At 36.2% G+C, this 22,747-nt stretch overlaps 1 protein-coding gene across 2 annotated transcripts in view; it reads right to left on the bottom strand.

The window, feature by feature from the left end:
* SLC38A11 (solute carrier family 38 member 11) overlaps positions 1 to 22,747 on the bottom strand; it is a 48,169-nt gene that overhangs the window by 14,661 nt on the left and 10,761 nt on the right. For both annotated transcript variants that reach the window (XM_070423434.1, XM_070423435.1), the window contains 4 exons: positions 18,910 to 19,016; positions 16,284 to 16,363; positions 1,509 to 1,579; positions 670 to 831 (listed from right to left, as the gene is read on the bottom strand). In XM_070423434.1, the coding sequence (XP_070279535.1) occupies positions 670 to 831; positions 1,509 to 1,579; positions 16,284 to 16,363; positions 18,910 to 19,016 (420 nt within the window). The remainder of the gene's footprint in view (positions 1 to 669; positions 832 to 1,508; positions 1,580 to 16,283; positions 16,364 to 18,909; positions 19,017 to 22,747) is intronic.

Raw genomic sequence — 22,747 nt, 5'->3', positions numbered from 1 at the left:
CTCTGTCATCATTGATGTTACTATTTCTCTCTCCCTCTCTCTTGATTTCAGAGAGGAAGGGAGAGGGAGAGAGAGATAGAAACATCAGTGATGAGAGGTAATCATTGATTGGCTTCCTCCTGTACGCCCCCTACTGAGGATTTAGCTAGGGATATATATATATATATATTTATAGCCCTAGCTGGTTTGGCTCAGTGAATAGAGCATTGGCCTGTGGACTGAAGGATCCCAGGTTCGATTCTGGTCAAGGGCAAATGCCCGGGTTTCAGGCTGGATCCCCAGTAGGGGTCGTACAGGAGGAAGCCAATCAATGATTATCTCTCATCACCAAAGGACTTGTATGCATGCATATAAGCATAACCAATGGACACAGACACCAGGGGAGTGAGAGCAAGAGGGGGGGGGGCAATAAGGACACATATGTAATACCTTAATCAATAAAGAAAATAAAATTTAAAAAATATATTTAAAAAAAAGAAGTTTAGCAGTTTTAAAATGAGAAAATTAGGAGACAGAAGCAGTAGAGAGGTAAGAGATAGAGGAAAAAATAGGTAGAAGAGAGAACATTTGTCTGAAGTAGAACATGGGGTATAATTGTACCCAAAATGAAAAGTGATAACACCACTCCATGTGAATACCAAACATGGTAAGACCAAGCCTCTCATTTACCTTGGGTGAAGCCAGTAAATGTCAAGTATCCACATGTAGCAAAGAGAATACTGATAAGCACAGAAACCAAGGTGGACACGTGGATGATGCGGGACCACTTAGCTACTGTGCGTTCCTCCAAAGAACCATACACTAAGAAGCAGTTATGGTGGCAAATAAATGCTGTAAACAAACAACAAAAATCATTATTGAACAAGCACCAGTGTCCTCTTTTTACTTCTGAAAACTCAGAGATGCATGCTACTTTGGAATGAAGATGAACTGAAGTTCACATATACTAATTTATGAGATATATCAAAAAATAATCTTTCTAATAGCTTTGGGAACGAGAAATTTCATTCACATTAGGCCTGTGTAGTCTCTTCATGTCACTCTTGATATAAACCAGGCCTATTCAATTTTCTCTCCCATTTTCCGTTTTATAGTGGCCTTTCCAAGCCTAAGGGGAATATAAACAACACTATATTTCCGGTCCACGGCTTCTCTTCCAATCTGTGATGTAACAGAGGCACTTTAGACATCTGGCCAACTCCTAATACTTTGTGTGCAAGGTTTTAAAGAAATCCATAACATTTGCTCGATTTTTAAGTGAAGAAATAAGATGGTTTTTATGAATGTTCTGCATGAGAAAGAGACTTGTCCAAATGGAAGCAAATTTTAGTGATGAGTGAGAAAAGTTTGGGCCTAATTTTATGTTGGCACAAACTAGATCATATGCTGCTAATAGGATGTCTAAGACATAGGACATCTGTTCGCCAGACACAGATCTGAAACACAGCACTTCTTCACTGTACAGAAGACTCCATATTGAGAAAGAGCCTTTGAAACCATATACTCACCAAACGACATGACACCAATAGCCTGGATGGCATTGGGTTTTGCAAATACCCAGGCATCTTCTGTTTTTGGTCTAAAAGATAGTTAATTTAATGAATAATTAAACAGATACAAGCATAACCATGTCTGAGAACAAGGAATGCTGTCACAATATAAATGGAATATCTTTATGTCAGAAATAATAAGGGGCCTCCATTAATTGTAAACAAATTCCTTAGGTATATCAATGCTTTCTGTTAACCCCAGTCCTCTAAAAATGCATGTCAAATACTTGTAAAGGCTATATTACCTATTTTAAATATCCACTGATTACTTAATTTTGTGACTATTTGGTCACAACAAACCAAACATTTGTTATGCACTCATTTGATATAATTGAGAAAGATACAAAAATTAATAATGCAGTGTTATTCCTCAATTAATAATATTGCCCTTTATTCCCCTCCAACTAATTCTTCCAGTTTCATCCTACACAACAGAAATTCAGAGTTGGCACTACTTTATTGAGGAAGGTGGACATGAACTAATGTCAATCAATGATGAACTTAGCCATGTTCGGGAAACTATCTTATGTTATCTCAATCTTCACAATAACCTAAGTATTATTATCACCATGTAGTATATTAGGAGAGTAAAGTTCTGGGTGGTCACATAATTGGTCAATCTTCTCAGATAGTAAGTGAAAAAGTTGAGATTTCTCCTTGGTCTGTCCATCTCACTATCTCTTCCACACTGAACTCTCAGTCACCTTGTTTCCTCCTTTGGACATACTTCTCAAAAAGGTTGAAAACATATACTCTTTAAGTGACTCAAAGAAGCCTCTTTCTTGGTGGAATTAAAATATTCGCTAGCCTCTCTGTTGGCAGGGATTGGTTTCCCTGATTAACACATTCCCCAGTAATGGTGAAGAGCATAGGCTCCAGGTAGGACAGCCTGTTTGGGTTTTCTGGCTCCTTCCACTTATTAGCTGTGTGATCTTAGGGAAGTTACTTAGCCTCTCTGTGTTTCAGTTTTGATATCTACAAAAGGAGGATAATGATAGTACCTTATTCTTTGAGTTCATATAAAACTCCTGACAGAGAGCCTGGAATATATTAAGTGTTCAGATTATGCACTGTATTGTTGTTATTATCCACTGTCACGAACTAAAAGGTAGCAAAAGTCTAAAAAGTATGGCTAGTTTCCCTGAAAAGAAAAAGATTTAGCAAGACCCAAAGAATGCATGAAATTAGAAGAGGGGGGGTGGGGAAGAAAAGTCCTAAAAAGCACAAATCCATCTATTTTATGTTTGTTATTAATTCTAGAGGTAGACACATAAACATACCATTAGTTTTATCAAAGTTAGTGAGATTTATGCATTATGCCTTTTCTTTCCACTTTTGAAATGAGCAGATGCAGACACAAAGCAACTAGCTAGCCTCCAAGGGAGGCCTCCAGCTGGTACAAGGCTTGCTCCACTTCCCTTAGTTTTTTGAGTGGGAGTTGCTGCCACCTGCTGCCTCCACTACTACCTGTCAAATTCCAATGTTAATGTGAAAAAATACATATTTTGTCCATGATCTTTAAGTATTTTTTTAAAGGCAGTACTAACAGTTGCAGAAACTTGACTATTTTTAACTTTCTAATATATTTTAAATGATGTACTTTTCCTGTTAAAGTATTTGCAGGCAAATAAAACTCATTTTTTTCTGTTCAGTATGGATTGTAGTGGTGTCTTTTTAACTATTATTTAGTAATGAAAAGATAGGAGTTTGATATTCATTTTTCTTTTTTATTTAAGTTTTTAAAAATGTTTTTGGCCCATATGGTTCCTTCAGTATATTCCTAGCAAAGATGGAGTATGGAACAGTAACTAGAGATCATTTTGGATTTTCTGTGTTCAGCATAATGATGCTGATTTTATAAGATGTAAAGTGCCAAAAAAAATATGTTATAGCTTGGGAAAAAAAATATGTATACAAATCTAGATAAAGTGACAAAAAAGATATTGAATATAGCTTTGCAATTGTTTATGAAATAGCCTGTGATTGAGTTCTAGACAACCATTTCAAGAGAAAAAAATGAAAAAGTGTCTTTTTATATTTTATGAGATTGCTGAAACCTTGATACCCAATGTGGATGAGAAAATGAACATACAGATTGTTCTGACTTTAGGCTTCGGTGCTGAAAGAGAAAATGAAATCTCAAATGCAATCAAGAAAATAAGTAAGAAAAAATCATGACTAAAAAGAGTTTTTCCAATAAATGCAGGGGTAGTTCAATAACTGAAGAATCTATTAATGTAATTCATCACATTAACAAGTTAATGGAATTAAAAGCTAACAGCATTGAAAAATATTTTGAATAGCCTATAATCCAGTATTTATTTTGATAAGCAAAATATTAATAAATAGAACTTCCTTAACCTAATAGAAATATGACATACTTAGAAGTGGCAAATTGGGGAGAAACCAAGATGGCGGCATAGGTAAACACGGGAGTTTGCTGCCTCGAACAACCACTTCAAAAATACAACTAAAAGACGGAACGGACATCATCCAGAACCACAGGAAAGCTGGCTGAGTGGATGTTCTACAACTAGGAGGAAAGAGAAAAGCACACCGAGGCTCAGAGGAGGCGCAGTGCTGAAGTAAAATACTAAGGTTCGGAGTGCATGTGGAGCGGGCTGGAGGCTGAGGGCGCGGTTGTTTTCAATCGGGAGGGAGTCTCAGGCTCTGAGCTCCAGTTCCGGGCGAGTCTCTAAGGACCCAGACTCATACGGGAGAAGCGGGACTGTCTGGCATCGCTCAGAACCCTAGGGCAGCTTTCTCTCCGTGGGGCTTGCAGCGACTACTGGGACACTGAGAAGCAGAGCCTCTGAGGGCAAGACTGAGAGCAGCCATAATTGCTAACCCTGCCCTGTTGATCCCGTGGGACCCACCCCGCCCAAGCCCTGCAGGGAGGCTTTTGCTGGATAGCCTCAGGCAAAGTCTAGATTAGCACCTCCCTAGAGATCCAGGAGCCAGGAAGCCCAGAGGTCAGAGTGGGACCATCCAGCTTTAAGCTCCGTGGAATCATAAAAGACACACTCAGGAGGCAGACTCAGTGAGCACCAAAGCCCCATCGAAGCAAGTCTAGCCCCAGAGGGGTGTCTCCAGCACAGAAGTTCTCCCACCGCAGACACAGCTGATTCTCACAGCCAATTGACCTGGAGGTCAATTCCTCACAGTGATAACTACAACAATCAAGGCTTAACCACAACAAGACTGTGCACAAAGCCCACAAGGGGGTGCACCAAGAGTGTCTACCTTAGGTAATTGGGACACAGCACAGAAAGGCACTCTATCGACACAGCGAAGCATAAAAAAATGCCGAGACAAAGAAACAGGACACAAACGACAGAACTGGAGGAAAGCAAACTGTTGGATATAGAGTTCAAAACCACACTTTTAAGGTCTTTAAAGAACTGTTTAGAAGCCCTCGAAAAGACTGGTAAGACCGCCGATAAATGTAGTGAGATCCTCAAGAAATCTAATGAGACCCTCGATGTTGTGATAAAGGACCAACTAGAAATTAAGCATACACTGACTGAAATAAAGAATATTATACAGACTCCCAACAGCAGACCAGAGGGTTGCAAGGATCAAGTCAAAGATTTGAAATACGAAGAAGCAAAAAACACCCAACCGGAAAAGCAAAATGAAAAAAGAATCCGAAAATATGAAGATAGTGTAAGGAGCCTCTGGGACAGCTTCAAGCGTACCAACATCCGAATTATAGGGGTGCCAGAAGATGAGAGAGAGCAAGATATTGAAAACCTATTTGAAGAAATAATGACAGAAAACTTCCCCTACCTGGTGAAAGGAATAGACTTCCAAGTCCAGGAAGCGCAGAGAACCCCAAACAAAAGGAATCCAAAGAGGACCACACCAAGACACATCATAATTAAAATGCCAAGAGCAAAAGACAAAGAGAGAATCTTAAAAGCAGCAAGAGAAAGAGACTCAATTACCTACAAGGGAGTACCCATACGACTGTCAGCTGATTTCTCAACAGAAACTTTGCAGGCCAGAAGGGAATGGCAAGAAATATTCAAAGTGATGAATACCAAGAACCTACAACCAAGACTACTTTATCCAGCAAAGCTATCATTCAGAAGTGAAGGCCAGATAAAGAGCTTCACAGATAAGAAAAAGCTAAAGGAGTTCATCACCACCAAACCAGTATTATATGAAATGCTGAAAGGTATCCTGTAAGAAGAGGAAGAAGAAGAAAAAGGTAAAGATACAAATTATGAACAACAAATATGCATCTATCAACAAGTGAATCTAAAAATCAAGTGAATAAATAATCTGATGAACTGGTGATTGTAATAGAATCAGGAACATAGAAAGGGAATGGACTGACTATTCTTGGGGGGGGCGTGGAGAAAGGGGTGTGGGGGTGAGTGAAGAGATTAGACAACAATCGTGCACCTATGGATGAGGACAGTGGGTGGGGAGTGAGGGCAGAGGGTGGGGTTGGAACTGGGTGGAAGGGAGTTATGGTGGGAAAAAAGAGTAACTAATGTAATAATCTGAACAATAAAGATTTAATAAAAAAATTAAAAAAAAAAAAAGAAGTGGCAAATTATCAATATTACAGTTAAAGATGGAAACCAGATAAGGATATTCACCATCACTTCTTCCATAATACATGTGTTAATTCTAGGGGAAAAACAAGTACGTAAGAAGAGAAATACTGTATAATTCCACCTATATTTTATTCCAGAAAAGACAAAACTATGAAGACAGTAAAAAGATCAATGGTTGCCAGGAGTTGGGGTTTAGGGCATGGGATGAAGAGGCAGAGTGAGAGGAATTTCAGGGCAGTGAAATACTCTGCATGATACTATAATGATGGAGGCATGTCATTATACATTTGCCCAAACCCACAGAATGTACAATACCAAGAGTGAACTCTATTTAAATTACAGACCTTGGTTGATTAGGATGTACTAATCTACATTCATCAATTGTAACCAATGCGCCACTTTAGTAGGGGATGCTAATAATGGGGGACCTATGGTGTGTGGTACAAGGTATATGGAAAAACTGTTATGCTTGCCTTTCAATTTTGCTGTGAATTAAAAACTGCTCTAAAAAAACAAAGTCTTAAAAAAAAATCTGAACTGGACATCTAGCTAAACATGTTTAAAAACAAAGCCAAAAGCAAGTGTTAATTTGAGAAAAACAAGTGTGCAAGAAGAGAGCTATAACGATTTAATTTTGAACACTGTGTTATATATTTGCATATTATGATATAGAAGGAGAGAAATTATCATTTGAGAGAGCTAAAGCCTCATTTACTATATGACAAGAGAACAGTGAGAAACCAGAAATAGCAATTACAAGCATATTATGTAAAGTAAAAAAATATAAATGCTAAATGATACATATGAAATAGGAAAAGATTTGGTAGTAGATCTCTCTGTTTCATTAAAAGCTATCAGTAATATTTGACTGTGTAGAAATATATGAATGTATTCTTTTGAGAAAAAAATAAATCCAAATGAAAGTAATATTGGGGAAAATCAGGATCCTTTGTCCCACAAAGCTTCAAATAGATCAAGGCAACATAATGGAGGCTTACCGTAAGGTTAAATGCTTCAAGTATTTTAATATATTTTAATATTAACAAAAATAGAGGCTGGCTTATAGCAGTTTGCAGCCTTGGTATGGCAAATACTTTCAAAAGTATAATTGCTTGCTTCCCTTACTCTAAAAAATCCAGTCATATACGTAGTTACATTTTTTAAGAAGCCTTTTTGTGTGGGAGTGGGGAGGTTTGGGGGAGTTCTTCATTTTGCAAAATTACCTCAGCTTGTATTCTTGGATTCAGGCATTTCATCCTATTTTGAAAGACAAATTCCACGTTGACAAGAGTTGGGTGGAAGTAATAAGGCAAAGCAATAGGAAGCAAGCCCTAACAAATATGCCTTCAGTCTTCACAGACTTATGAAAACAAGCTTCAGGGGGCTTGCTTCTGATCCCCAGAACATAAGACTTCCGATCCGAAAGATCAAACATCACACCTCTCTGTGGTACCTGCCCAGATTCTTTTCCGCTAAACACAGGCACTGCCTCTTCCAAATCAGATCGTCTCGGCAGGGTCTGCATTTTTGTTAAGAGAGCCTTACATATTAACCTCTTCAAGCAGACACATCGGAGAGTTAAGTGCTCTGTCTGGCAGGCAAACAAAAGCTCCACGTTTCCTGTCAGGCCACCAGCTATTAATGAGGGAGGCAGATCTGCCCACTTCCCCAGCGTGGCCTTGGCTGACAGTTGTCTGCAGCTTCCTGGCTCCCAGCTCACATTTCTTCTGATTCTTCTGATTCTGTTCTCTACTCAATTGTGATTTACATGAATATATAAAGCTATTCAGGAAAATTCTTCTTGGGAATCACTCTAAACATCAAAACTGACTCTTTTTTTTTTTTAGAAAAACACATTTTACATAAAGCGAATCTTGAGTTAAAATGTGCATAAGACATTATGCTGAATTTTTTTTTGCCAAAATATCTTTTTTATATGAATCATATAAAAAGCTTGCACAGCTTGGCACCACAAATATCACAAATACTTCTTTTTTCTCATTTGGGACACTAACCACTTTTAATTTTATTGTCTCTTTTCTTTTCTTTTCTTTTCTTTTCTTTTCTTTTCTTTTCTTTTCTTTTCCTTTCCTTTCCTTTCCTTTCTTTTCTTTTCTTTTCTCTCTCTCTCTCTCTCTCTCTCTCTCTCTCTCTCTCTCTCTTCTTTCTTTCTTCCTCCATTATTGGCTCTAATTCCTCTGTTAACTCTTTACAAACTGGTGTTAACTGTTTTGTCAGTTTGGATTGAAAAAAGCAGAGAGTGGATCAGAGGGGGCAGGATTTCACTTTTTATTTTTTATTTATATAATTTTTAAATTAAATTTATTTTTTAAATTGATTTGAGAGAGAGAGGTGAGAAACATCGATTCAACTCATTGTTCCACTTATTCATTCATTGGTTGCTCTTTGCATGCAGGCTGACTGGGGATGGAACACTCAACTTTGGCGCTTCAGGAAAACGCTCTAATCAATTGAGCTACCCGGCTAGGGCCTCACTTCTTCATATAATAAAAGTTTGTTAGAATTATGAGTGTTGTTTTGATTCTCAACTGTGTTTTTTGCAGAACAGAATTACATTAAAATATTTTACATTAAAGTAAATGTAATGCAGTTAATTATTTTCTATTAGGATTCTACTTGGGTTTACCTCTCTTCACCTTATACACTGTCTCTGCACAATCTTGTGCATACCAGACTGTCCCTAACCTCCAGTCTTGCATTTCCAAAATGCTGGGTGACTTCTCCTTCTTCTTCCTCTCTCTGAACACCAGGTGTTACTCAAAATAAAGATATTAAAATATTAAAAACTCATTATTTTTTCCCAGACTGCTTCCTCTCCTATCCTGGTTAGTAACTTAGAAAAATCTGGGGCCCTTCTTCTACATTTCAATACACCTGCTCATAACTCTACTAAGTAGTCTGCTGAGGTTACCTTCTATGTGTTTGTCCACCCACCTCACCCCCAATAAGCTTTAAGAGTCCTGCAAAAAGGGGTTGCGCTTTATTGATTTTCCCAGGCCCAGTACCTGAAAAGTGATTAAAGCAAGTAAGCACTTAGTAAATGCTAATGGACTGAACAGACTCTTCCATTTCCTCATTTTGGTGGTGAGCTCTGGACCATCTACCAGTCTGGTTATCCAAACAGAAAACCTTGGCATCACCCGCCTCTTTTTTTTTTTTTAATATATATTTTTATTGATTTTTTACAGAGAGGAAGGGAGAGGGATAGTTAGAAACATCGATGAGAGAGAAACATCGATCAGCTGCCTCCTGCACACCCCCTACTGGGGATGTGCCCACAGCCAAGGTACATGCCCTTGACTGGAATCGAACCTGGGACCCTTGAGTTCGCAGGCCAACACTCTATCCACTGAGCCAAACCGGTTAGGGCCATCACCCCCCTTTTTGCTTCCTCTTCCCTTGTATCATGTCTTTCTACCCCCAACCTGTGCTCACCTCTGCTGCAACATAAAAGCAAGATAGAGTTTCTGAGGACATTCTTAAGGGAGACACCTTTATTTTTATTTGATAGTTTCTTAATCAATGGCAAAGTGTCTGTCCTCTCCATGTCCCTCTCCTAATGTGATCATCTTGAACTGATTCTGTCATTCTATGCATCGTACCTCTAGGCCTCACACACTTATGTCAACAAAGGCTTCCAACCTCCTTCCACTCTCCTTTTCATCCAATTAATGCCAGCACATTTTAAGCAGCAGAGCACATATTGTATTATCTTGAAATTATATTAAATAGTCTAGGGTGATTACCTTCTATGTGCTTGTCCACCCCACCTGCCTGCCTGCCCAGCTTGTGTTAAGGACTCTTCCTCTGTTTCCATGGCACTTTCCTATAATTCTATTAAGTATTTTATTCAGATTATCTCTCCAGTGTCTATTCTCCCCATCTACACGCTATAGATATCTAAGGCCAGAGATTTGTTTTCTTCATCTTCACAGTCCCAATACCTAGAAGAGTAATTGCCATCAGCTGGACATTTAATAAATGCTTGTTGGCTGAAAAAACAGGCTACTCTATTTTTGTTCTTTGATTATAAATCTATACCAGAGACCAGTATGTGTTCTAACTGGCAATAACAAACAGGTTGTCAACCTCACTAAGGCAGCCATTTATAAAAATATTAATGATGAACCCTGGCCAGTGTTGTGAGGTGGTTAGAGCATCAGCCCAGACACCAAAATATCTCAGGTTTGATTCTATTTGTTGCTTCATGTAGGCAAACTGGTAAAACTTACCAGTAGCTCTAACAGTGCTGCAAAACTTGGAGTCAAATGATATTTTAGCAATGAGTTAGCAAATTTTTCTAGTATGAAAATAACCTTAGGAAAATTTTCTTTGACAAGGGAATATTTTTGTATGAATTTTTTTATTGATTAAGGTATTACATATGTGTCCTTATCCCCCATTGCCCACCCCCACCCCCTTGTATGAAATTTTTATTGTCCCAAGATAATTTTAATTTTTTCATTACTTCAAAAATTTGGTCAGTCAATCCTCAAGGTGAATCAACTAAAATCAGAAAAAGCATAGATTCATTCACTTATTCAACTGATCAACAGTTCTTTGCTGAATTCTAATTGTTTGTTAAGCACTGTGCTGAGTAATGGGGATTCGGTGAGAAGTAAAACAAACGTGATCTCTGTTCTCATGGAGTTCACAATGTGGTGAGAAGTACATAAAACACACAACAAAACATACAAAAGATGAATAAAGATAATTTTACAAATAGCATTATTATTGTATTCCTATATGTAAGTCCCTTCTCCCGTCCTATGGTAAAATTCCAAATTTCACCAACCAAAGTATTCAAGTTCAGAACCTACTCCCGTCTACCACACTCTCAGATAATCCCATTTCAGAAAAAAATAGAGTGTGCTGCACATGGACATGCAAATTCCCTTTACTGGTCTTCAGAATGAAACCATATTTACTCTCCATACTCTTACTATTTCAACAGGAAGAAGTATCCCAACTCCTCTCCAAGGATTACTCTATATCGTAAATTCCAACTTTTCAAGATCTCCTGGCTTGATCTATAACAAGTTCAATATCTTCTACGGTAAAAAAAAAGATATTCTTTAGGGTTCTTACTCCCTCAAACCACTGTTTTGTCATGTCATTTGCATTTACTTATGCTCTTCACACACAAATAAGGAGGAGGAGGGAGAGGATTTGCAAAATGTACTTTCCTATCATTTTGCTTTCATCTTCATTCTCTCTCATCTGGCTTCTACCCATATTATGTGATTGAATCTCTGGAAGGTTACCGGTAACTTCCTGTCACCTGCAGTAGAAACCTGTGGTTTGCATCAGGCAGTGTCTGCTCCTGGCATCATTGCCTTGCTTTCCTTTGGGATCGTCCTCCCCCCACTCTGAGTCCATGTGGTTTAGTTTGGTTGACCTTTTCCTTTGCATGGAGGGTAATCAAGTAATCTAAACATGAGCAACTCAAAGAGGCCATGATGATAGGGTTTGTGAGTGTCACAGGTCCTCAGCAGAGACAATCAGAACTGACACTGGAAGTAAAGTTGGAGATAATTTATAAAACAAAGCTCTTTCTTTTTATATGGACTTGAACTTGAATGGATGTAGGCTGAGACTGCTGCTGCCATCTTGTCACGATAAAGAGAAAGCCTGTCAGAAACTAGAGACATAACAGGAAGTGAAGCAAGAGATTAAAAAAAAGAGAGATAAATTATGCCTGATTTCATTGACTGAGCTCCTAAATTCAACCAAATCTCATAAGAGAACTACCCTTGAACTTTACGGTAATGTGAGCAATAAATTCCCTTTGCTTCATTCAGTTAGGGTCCTGTGGTTGTTGTCATTGGCAACAAAAAGAACAATAATGTATACATTATCAAAACATTCCATTTAACAAAAATAATTATTCCATTTTTTCAAATATGCACTGTTCCTCTATCTTAACACATTTTTTTCTGATCTTTTCTTTAATTCCCTTTATTCCTTCTTATGTATAGGATTATATTGTAGAATTTCAGGATTAGAATGGATAAGGGGTAGAGGAACTAATATGTGTTGAGGTCCTTGGGGAAGGCACATTTTATGTGTATAAATTCCTGGGGAAAGTGTAGCTGCATTTTTGGAATTATATTTGTAACACCAACCACACACACTATTGTTTAAAATGCTGTAAAAGAGATGCCACATGAAGAGAAAATAGCTGTAAATATGGACTGCATACTATCATTTCTATTTTAAATATAAAGAATTGAATATTAACAAAGCACAGAATGAAGGTTTTCATAGCAATAATGTCTCTGATCCTAGTTTAAAAAATGATGGGAGGCCTGTGTTATTGCATTTTAATACTAGCACACTTTCTAGAAAGCAATTAAATTGCTTTGCTGCCTCAGTTTTTCGAAAACAAAAGGTTTGAAAATACAATAAACTGACCATTATTTCCAAAAAGAACTGAAAGTCATTGGACTGTGAGCTATTTGACATCATATCAAAAAGCAGAACTTACGGCCCTCTGAGTTCTGAAAAAGGAAATTGAACTGTGTTTTATTTTTAAAACACAACCACTAGAAAGGTGTTTCCATAGTAACAAGGTCAATACCAGTAGCCATTAAAGACCTTCCTCCTTTCTGATAGTGGGTTTAAAAATCTTTCAAATACCAATTTAAAAGCCCTACGAAAAAATATAGTTTCTCTGATCATTCATCTGAACCAAGAATGAGGAAAAACACATTGGGGTACTGAATTTCTCATGTTTTATGGATTATGAGCATTTGTGGCTGTCATATTTTCAGAAAGAAGCCTCCCTGGCTAGCTGCTATGCCAACCCCTGAACATGGGATTTGATTAGCCTGATTGTAAATCTGGACAAATAGAAGTTGTTTGCAGTAGTATTCAAACAGAAATAAAAGGCGCACAGTATTAAGAAACACACTTCTTTAACATCTAAATATTGAAAGAGTGAAGTAAATGACCACTGTTATTAGGAAAATTTCAAAGGCTCAGATAAAATAAGACATAACCATTAGAGGAAGCTTAGAAAGATGCAGGCCTCATTGTGGTTACAACAGAAATAAATAGCTCTGTGGCCATAAAATCAATTCATTAAGCCCAACCAGGAAGTGTCTTCTCCTTTCTCTTTCTTTGTATTGAGATATGCTGCCTTTATGATGATAATTTGTGAGATGTTTTACTTCTCTTTGTATTCAAAATAGTATCTCACATAACATTTTGTATATAAAAGATACTAAGAAAAAAGTGGAAAATGAATCCTGAAAAATAATGACAAAAGAGTAACTAAAATAACATAAAATCTCCCTTCTATTTTTAGAAATGATGCATCAGTTAAAAGTGTACTCGTAATTTTAATCTCTTTAAACCAAGGGGCTCTAGATCCTTGTTTACAGATTCATAACTGTTAAATAATGAACCTAATCGCCTGGTCACTATGCAGATCCCTCAGAATCTCTGCAGGCAGGGATCTGACATCAGTATTTTGAAAAGCAGCTCAGCTCAGGTAATTCTAATGAGAAGCCAGAGTTGAAAAATCATTGCTTTAAATGGTTTTCCTGAAGGTCAATTAATGAATAATTTATTTTCCTTCAATTTTTAAGGACTTGTTTTTCCTCCTCAATATTGTAACATAGTGCTATGCCAAATCGATAAGACCTTTTATTATAACCTACTGATTTATTCTCTAGAATCACTTTTCATAATAAAACCTTCAATGAAAATAGTTGTCTTATACAATTGAAAAATTAAGCCAAAAATTATTACTTGAATTTTGTGTTCAATATATTTCTTAGCTCTTTGTTGCTGTGCAATCAATTTTTGAAAATCAGAACTGAATACAGACCAACATAATAGATGCTAAGTAAATATCAGTAGAATTTAATATATGCTTTCGGGTTTTTATGCTTTCCTTTCCTGGGCCTGTATTGCCTTTTACACCCTTATCTACCTGGAAAAGTTCAGATTCTTCCTTCAAAACATGCAGATCATGTTTCTCTTCCTCCAGGAAGCCCTCCCTGATTCAGACAGACTATTAAGGACTCTCTTCTGTGGCACTGCTGCTACCCCTCGTTTATGCTTCTATTTTGCACTCCTTTTACTATACTGTCATTTCTTTTTCTTTTTAAAAAATATGTCTCTTCTCTATAACTGATTGTGAACAACTTGCAGCAAGGGCTGACTTATGCCTCTCTGCTCTTTTTCTCTCAGGGCACACACACCAAAATAGCCAGAAACAATAGGCATTCTGAGTTTACTATATGAAAGAATAAGTGGCCACATTGAAATGAACCAGGTGCATTTCAAAAACTCTATTGTAATGGACTGAATGGTCTACCCCAACAATCTTCAAGTACTAACCTCCAGTGAGATGGTATCTGGAGAGGGGGACTTTGGGAGATAATTAGGTTTAGATAAGGTCATGAGGGCTGGGCACTCTTGATGGGATCAGTGCTCTTATAAGAGGAGACACCAGAGAGCTTGTTTTTTGCCACATGAAGGCACAGCAAGAAGACCAGGAAGAGATTTCTCACCAGAATCCGACCACACTGGCAGCCTCTAGACTACCCTGTATAATAAAAGGCTAGTATGAAAATTGACCAAACGGTGGAATGACTGGTCGCTATGATGCTCACTGATCACCAGGGGGCAGATGCTCAATGCAGGAGCTGCCTCTGATGGTCAGCATGCTCCCACAGGGGGAGCACTGCTCATCTATAAGCCCTGAGCTGGCCTCATGACTGGCGAGTGCAGCGGCAGTGACAGGAGCCTCTCCCACCTCTGCAGCATCCCCTGAGTGCTTCCGGACTGCTAGAGGGCACAGGCAAGGCTGAGGGACCTCCCCCACCCCCTCAAGTGCATGAATTTTGTGCACAGGGCATTTAGTGAGAAAATAAATGTCTGTTGTTTAAGCCACCCACCTATAGTATTTTGTTCCAGCAACCCAAGCTGACTAATACAATTATGAGCTGGGATTAAGTTGTTTAAAGAGAACATTAATATAAACATCATAGATAATTACACATTTCCCTTTTATTTAAGTCTTTAAAAATTTAAGTGTTTGTTTTTACAAAGGAAAGGCCATATCAAATGCAGTTAGATGAGATAATTCATATTTTCTTCCCAATAAATTTGAGGCATCATTTTTGGTATTTACCTGACAGCATCGAGTAACAAATGAAATGATTTTTGCATAAGAACAGTTAATCAATAGAAAAAAGTAAGCTACCTTGGGGACCACATTATTAATTGTAGCTATTCACCAGGCTTTCTTTTTTTCCCTCTCTCACGGGTCACATTCTTTGAAGATCCAGCCTGTCATTATGTCTTAAATTAATTTCATTTTGTCTTATTTGGGATAGTGAAAATATTTAAGGTCTCATGGAAACTCCATAATGTATTATGTATTTATTCAACAAATACTTATTGTGCATTATGGGAATCTAATTTTGCGTTTAAAGCCAATTTAGTTAGTTTCATTCCAGCATTCTCGTGGGACTATGGATATGAACTACTCAGTCCTTATCTGATGAATCTATTCTATAACCAAATAATAAAAACTGTGCAGTTTAGATCAGCAGTAGCCACACTTTGAATTTCATGGGTGAGTAAATAAAATTTGGGAAACTGACACCAAGTTGCCAACATTTATTTGGCCAACTATTAACATTAAAAACAAATAGCACTATCATCTCACTATTAGTTCACAAATGACAAAGCATTTTAACGTAACATAATTAAAGAATATAATATTAGTAGAGAGTAAAGGGTGGCTTTCAATGTGACTACATTTTGTTTAATGGCCAAAAGCATTCACAATATTCTTTATTCCTCTCATTTCAACCTGGATTGATGAAATTTGTTAAGAACAAGTCTATCTCTGAGGTATATATAGAAATTTCTATCATTTACCACTTTTCCTCCTGAGTGCTCTATCTAGATCCTATTTCTCACCATTCTCATCAGCCATGCAGAGTCCAAGGTAAACATGCATGCCTACCTACATGTAATTATTTTCTCTCATTTTTGCAAATAATAAAGAAAGAAAATGATGCTTCTGGTACCACTATTACTTTACATTTCAGAATTTATGCCAAATAAATATCTATGTGATGATCATAAATCAAAGACCAATCAATATAGCAACAAAACTTACATGTGTGGACCCAATGAAATTACCCTGGCCATTGCAATTCCAAGAATCACAGTTGTTAAAACTGTGGAAATAAGAGAGATCTGCAAAAGAAAATGTAAAGATACCATTAGTTGCTTCATAGGGCAGTGTGTGTGCTGCATTAATATTTAAAAATGCAATACCCGACTATTTAGTCAGGGGCACTCACCTCTTTTACCCTAGATTGTCAAATAAAAAAATGACAACAGCCAACACAACAATAGCCACCTGGTGTGAATGAATCAATATGCCTATTTCTTTTGTCATATCAGAAAATAATATATAATATTTTTTTGGTGTGCCACAGAATTTTAGTAATTAGGTTTATGTGTGCCAGGAGATTAAAGAAGTTGAAAATCGCTGATATAGGAGTTATTTTATTGAAAGTATTAGGTGTTTCTCTTTTTACTTGAGTAAATATATGCCCAGTTTCAAATACAATAATTTAACGGTTTATTCTTATAGATTGGGTTGATAATTTCAAGTACATAACTTTTTATCAGATCATAGTCTGTTTTTTTTCCACTTAAAAGGGAGAGCAAGTATCATATATGACTGTTGTAATCTTGCAAGATGGCTTTACATGATTTTAGTGGCTTCCTGTGTAGAACACAAAATTGATGATTTTCTTTTATGAAAGTGAAAGTATGTTTATTTTTCCTCAGGCCCTATTTTAGTGTTGACTTATGCTTTTTTACTATCTATAGTTGCTCCTTCTGCTTGTCTTTATCTTACCCTCACCCTTCCAACCCAGCAATCCCCTCCCACATTTTTTGGGGTGCCTCTGATGTTTCCTTTTTGTTCTCTAGTTTTAGTTGTTTGCCTTTGTGATCTTGCCATTTGGTCTGTATTTCTAAGTCTTCTTTGCTTCTTCCTTTCTCTTTGGTCACTATTTCAACTGGTTAAAACATAAACTGATCTGTGTATGTATATGTTCTACACACTCATTACATTAGATCTATATTTAATCTCTTAATTTTTATGGATAAACACATTTTAGACTTCCTTCTCTGATAAGATAAATATAAGACAAACTTTATTTCATTTCATTTAATGGTTGTTAGCCTTGTTTTCTGTGTTGTTAGTTTTTAGAAGGAAAGTTCTATTATGAGCCCTCTGATCTACTGAGGAACAGAAATATTAAGTAACATTCCCAAGGTCACACAGCAAGAAAGTGGCAAAGGAGAAACTCAAATGTAAGAATCCTGACTCAAGATCATGGCTTCTAACTACCCTGATTTACTCATTAGGAAATTTATTTAGATATTTCAATATGACACTTTGAAGGGGCATTTAGGAGAAAATGTTTAGGTAATAATATGATAGAGTATTAGCAGCCTTCTGTTCATGAATTCCTTGTCTTATGCTCTGTGAAGGCAACATTTATGTGTACATAGAACATGTGAATGGAAAATAGTTCAACCATTTCAGATATTTTACCATAAAAAGCCCACTTTGATATACCCTTGTTTATCTCCAGATGACTGTTAGGGAAGGCAGGCAGAATAGTCAGAATACTCAGGTATCATTTCCATTCTCAACCCTACCTGAAAAGAGGGACTTCTTAACTGTGGACACACATCAAACATCACAGTAAAAAGTAAAATTCAATCAGCTATTGGATTTTTCAAAGCAGAATACAAAAATATATGTATAATTCTTTTTAAAAATGTTTCATTGCAATATTTGGCATCATGTAGGTACAGCATCAATAATATTTTGGGTAAAATACAAATATCCTTGACAGTAAGGAAATAAAATATAACCAGATAAAGGCTACTCTATGTTGATGGGCATATTCAGAAAATTGAATAATTATGTGATTGATCTCATTAGAAAGAAATCAGCATTTGTTTTTAGCAATACAAATCATAAATATTGACTAAATTCTCAACAATTAATCAATCAACACATTGACATGCAATGAATGAAAAAATAGGCAAAACAGACATTGTAATTTATAAACAAAATTTTAAGCCAATAAAGTGATTCATCCCTATTTCTAAATTGTTTACTTTTAAATTAACTTACTGTCTGTAAAAACAATAAAACTTTTTTGGAAATTAAACTTGGTTTAAGTATAGTTCTTTGTATTTTCTAAATGTGAAGGGTAGCTGCCTGACATCAGTTAGAGTTCTACCTCACAAAGGAAAAAGGGCCTGACCGGTGTGGCTCAGGGGTTGAATGTCAACCTATAAACCAGGAGGTCACGGTTTGATTCCCAGTCAGGGCACATGCCTCGGTTGCAGGCTTCATCCTCATTGGGGGGGCGTGCAGGAGGCAGCCAAACAATGATTATCTCTCATCATTGATGTTCCTATCTCTCTCTCTCCCTTTCCCTTCCTCTCTGAAATCAATAAAAATATATTATTAAAAAAAGTAAAAACGAAAGGCATATTTAGTTCACACTCATCAACTATTTAACCTCCCATTCCCAAAAGTAAGCTAAAGATTCAACCATAGTTTACTCTAGCACAATTATAATTAAACTAAAAGAAACTGACGATAAATACTGTAAATAAGAACTTAGCCATACAGATAGCAGTTGGACAAAATTAATGCAAATTAGGAAGTACATTTCTGTGCTAACTTAAAATGTAAAAATTACCTTTCCAAGCTTTGCTATGTCTCGGTACAAGGACAAAGGCAGAGTAAAGACAATCGTGGAAAGCACAATAATGAAGTGGCGACCAATAAACAAGTTTTCAGGATCAACTAAAACACAAATTTTATAAAGTGTTTACAGGTCTGCATAACATACCAGTGACACAGTAAATATTGAATTATCAAATGACTTTAATATTAAATAATATCTAAAAGAGAAAGTTTTAAGAGTAAATATGCTTCATAAAACCATGTAAAACTAGAAATAATACATGAAAATATAAATACAAAATAACTTAAGGATAAACCTATAGTTCAAATAATGTTAAAATATTTTACATTTAAATATTTTCATAGCCTCCTGGTCAGTTTCCTTGTTTCTACCTTTTTTTGTCTCCTTCAGAGTACAGTGTAGTCTTAACCTGGAAACTACAGACATCTTTTCCAAAATCAAAAAAACATTATGTCACTCCTTGTCCAAAGCCCTCTAATGGCCAAACTGTTCATTCAGAAAATAAGCTACATAGGGACAAGGCATATTCTGAGGCTTTTTGGTTTTTAATCCTCAAAGATATATATTTACTGATTTTTTAGTGAGAGAGAGACAGACAGAGACATTGATGTGAGAAACATTGATCAGTTGCCTCCCCTATATACCTAGACCAGGGATTGAACCCAAAATCTAGGTACGTGCCCTGACCAGGGATTGAACCCCGGGACAATGCTCCAACCAACTGACCAACCCAGCCAGAGCTATTCTGAAGCTTTAAAAAATATTTTTCTGTATTTCCAAGAAACTTTTAGAAATAAATATTTAGATAAAAATATTCACTATATACTTTTTCTTTTTGTTGAGAAAGAAGTATTTTCCTTGAAGGAAAACAGAGAGAAGCAACCTGAATAGAGAAGTAAGTCAGAGGGAAACTGCTGAAACCTAGAATGCAATGTCTTAGACTCTAGAGCAGCGGTTCTCAACCTGTGGGTGGCGACCCCTTTGGGGGTCAAACGACCCTTTCACAGGGGTCGCCTATGACCATCGGAAAACACATATATAATTACATATTGTTTTTGTGATTAATCACTATGCTTTAATTATGTTCAATTTGTAACAATGAAAATACATCCTGCATATCAGATATTTACATTACGATTCATAACAGTAGCAAAATTACAGTTATGAAGTAGCAATGAAAATAATTTTATGGTTGGGGGTCACCACAACATGAGGAACTGTATCAAAGGGTCATGGCATTAGGAAAGTTGAGAACCACTGCTCTAGAGAGAGAGAGAGAGAGAGAGAGAGATTGAGAGAGAGGATGTGTGTGTGTGCGTGTGTGTCTATCATCAAATACCCCCAAAATTGTAAACATAAATTAAAACATACTTACAAGGATTTATATATATTTTAAAGCTGTGCTAATCACAGTACTGTATTTGCTTCAGGAGCTCTACATCTATTCCAATGAAGACACCATTGTTTTAATTTTTTAACTCATATTGAATTCCTTCAGAGATCATGTAGTTATATTTTTTAAATATCCTTAGTGGTACCAAGTCTTTGTGTGTTTAATTCTGTGAAGTTTAAAGTCTGTAGAAGCCAAATCTGTCAAATAAGTGTGTGTAATTTTTAAAAAAAATAAAAAAGAAGCTATTAGTCTGAAAAGTGGGACTAATTTTCTAATATGGCTAATTAACTAAAAGAAAGTTCCAAGATAGGAATTTCAAAATGGCATAAATTTCACACACACACACACACACTCACACACACACACACATGAATGGAAAAATTAATCATGAGTATTTAACTCAGCCATAGCTAACAATCATCATAAAGTTGTGAATTAAAACAATAAAAGTTTAAGTCCCCAAAACCCTGAATGTAAATATTTACATATTTCTGGTGAACATAATTTGAATTAAATTATTTGTATATCTGTTTCTATTTACCCCTTCAAACCGCTCCCCCTATGATATATTTAGTAGAAAATATATTTCCTTTACTGGGAAAATTCTAAGGCCTAGAAAAACACTAAAATAGACTGCTATGAACAGCCTAGTGGAGCTTAGTAACGGGATCTCTATTCATGTAAAGGACATTTTTCACTAATGATCCAATGATGAGATCTATTACCTCTACTCATCTTTTAACAAAAATGCACCCAAGTACGCATTCTAAATGTTTTAACAATAGTAGGGAGTACTGAACATTGTAATATTTCAAAAATTTCAAAATCAAAGACATACTACTTCTTACACCAACGTTTCTCATTAATTTGACTTGTATCATGATCCAAGAATTTAGTTATCTGGAAAAGGTATGAGCAATTGCCAACTTGTCAGTCTAAGACATTGGTGATCTATTTCAGGAGAAAAAAATACTAAGGATTTTATCTACTTCTAATCTACTTCTAAAACTACTTTGGCATCATATTAATCTTTATAAAAATAATCATACATTACAAAACAACATTCAATGATATAAAGAAACTGTGATAAGAATAAAAGTGTGTTCTTTGCTATGTAACCTATGTTTTAAAAGTAATTTTTAATGTTTTATAAAATTAATAACCAGGAATGGGTTTCAAAGGGAACTTTAGCCTTGTCTATGATGTTTTATTTATTTATTTTTAAAATATATTTTTATTGATTTCAGAGAGGAACTGAGAGGGAGAGAGAGATAGAAACATCAATGATCAGAGAGAATCATTGATTGGCTGCCTCCTGCATGCCCCCTACTGGAGATCAAGACTGCAACCCAGGCATGTGCCCTTGACTAGAATTGAACCCAGGACCCTTCAGTTTGCAGGCTTACACTCCACCCACTGAGCCAAACCAGTGAGGGCCGGGTTTTGTTTTGTATGTCTTTTAGAATGAGTGTCTCAAGTACTAAGAGGACAGGCATTACGGCATCAATCTCAGCTACAATAACAACTATAGAGCTAGGTCACAATAAAATGGGGATTATGTGGCTTGGATGAGAAGCTCTTCAAAGCACAAAGACTCTGAATTATGCAAATAGCCATAATAGAATGAAAGGTTGAACAGGGAGGGGGCTGTGTCACCTGGCAAAAAGGTCCGCTTGAGAATATTCATAGCTGCTTTTTCATAATCACCCCAAATTGGAAACAACCGAAATGTCCCTCAATTATGTGACAGATAAACTGTTATTCATTCATACAATGGGATACTCCCCAGCATTTTTTTTAAGAGCAAACTACTATATACCAAAAGTCATGGCTGAAATTCAAATGCACTATGCTAAGTGAAAGAAGCTAGTCTCAAAAGGCTACATACTATATGATGCCATTGGTTTGGCTTTCTGGGAAAACAAAACTAGACAGAGAAATCAGATTTCAGTGGTTGCCAGGGGCTGGAGATGAGGGAGGGTTTGACTAAGCAGAGAAATAAAGAAAATTTGGATATTAAGGGATTGTTCTGTATTTACATTGTGGCTATTGCTATATGACTACATGCATTTGTCAAAACTAATAAGACTATCCAATAAAAGGTTAATTTTACTATATTAAGTTACATATTAGTAGAAGTCATAGGGGAAAAGATCGCTTGCTTATCTAAGAAATGATGTAGTAAAAATAGTACATGAGAAAATATTACTAACAGATGGTGATTTGTAGCATAAGATATTTCAAATATACAGTATTCTAAATATAGTAATAATATTTATTATCATAATATTTACTATTAATTATAATACATATTACTGTTAATTCTTACTATTATGTTAGGTATAGCTTAATAGTGATAATATTTCTGAGTACAGCAATAATAGTAATAACATTTTTAAATAGTTAAATAAGAATTACACTGTATGTAAAGGTAGA

The sequence above is a fragment of the Myotis yumanensis genome, unplaced genomic scaffold, assembly GCF_028538775.1.
Source record: "Myotis yumanensis isolate MYYU_CA2020_CCGP unplaced genomic scaffold, mMyoYum1.0.hap1 SCAF_8, whole genome shotgun sequence".
NCBI classification, from domain to species: domain Eukaryota; kingdom Metazoa; phylum Chordata; class Mammalia; order Chiroptera; family Vespertilionidae; genus Myotis; species Myotis yumanensis.
Note: the sequence above shows the minus strand (reverse complement) of the source record. Positions and strands in the feature narration are given on the sequence as shown.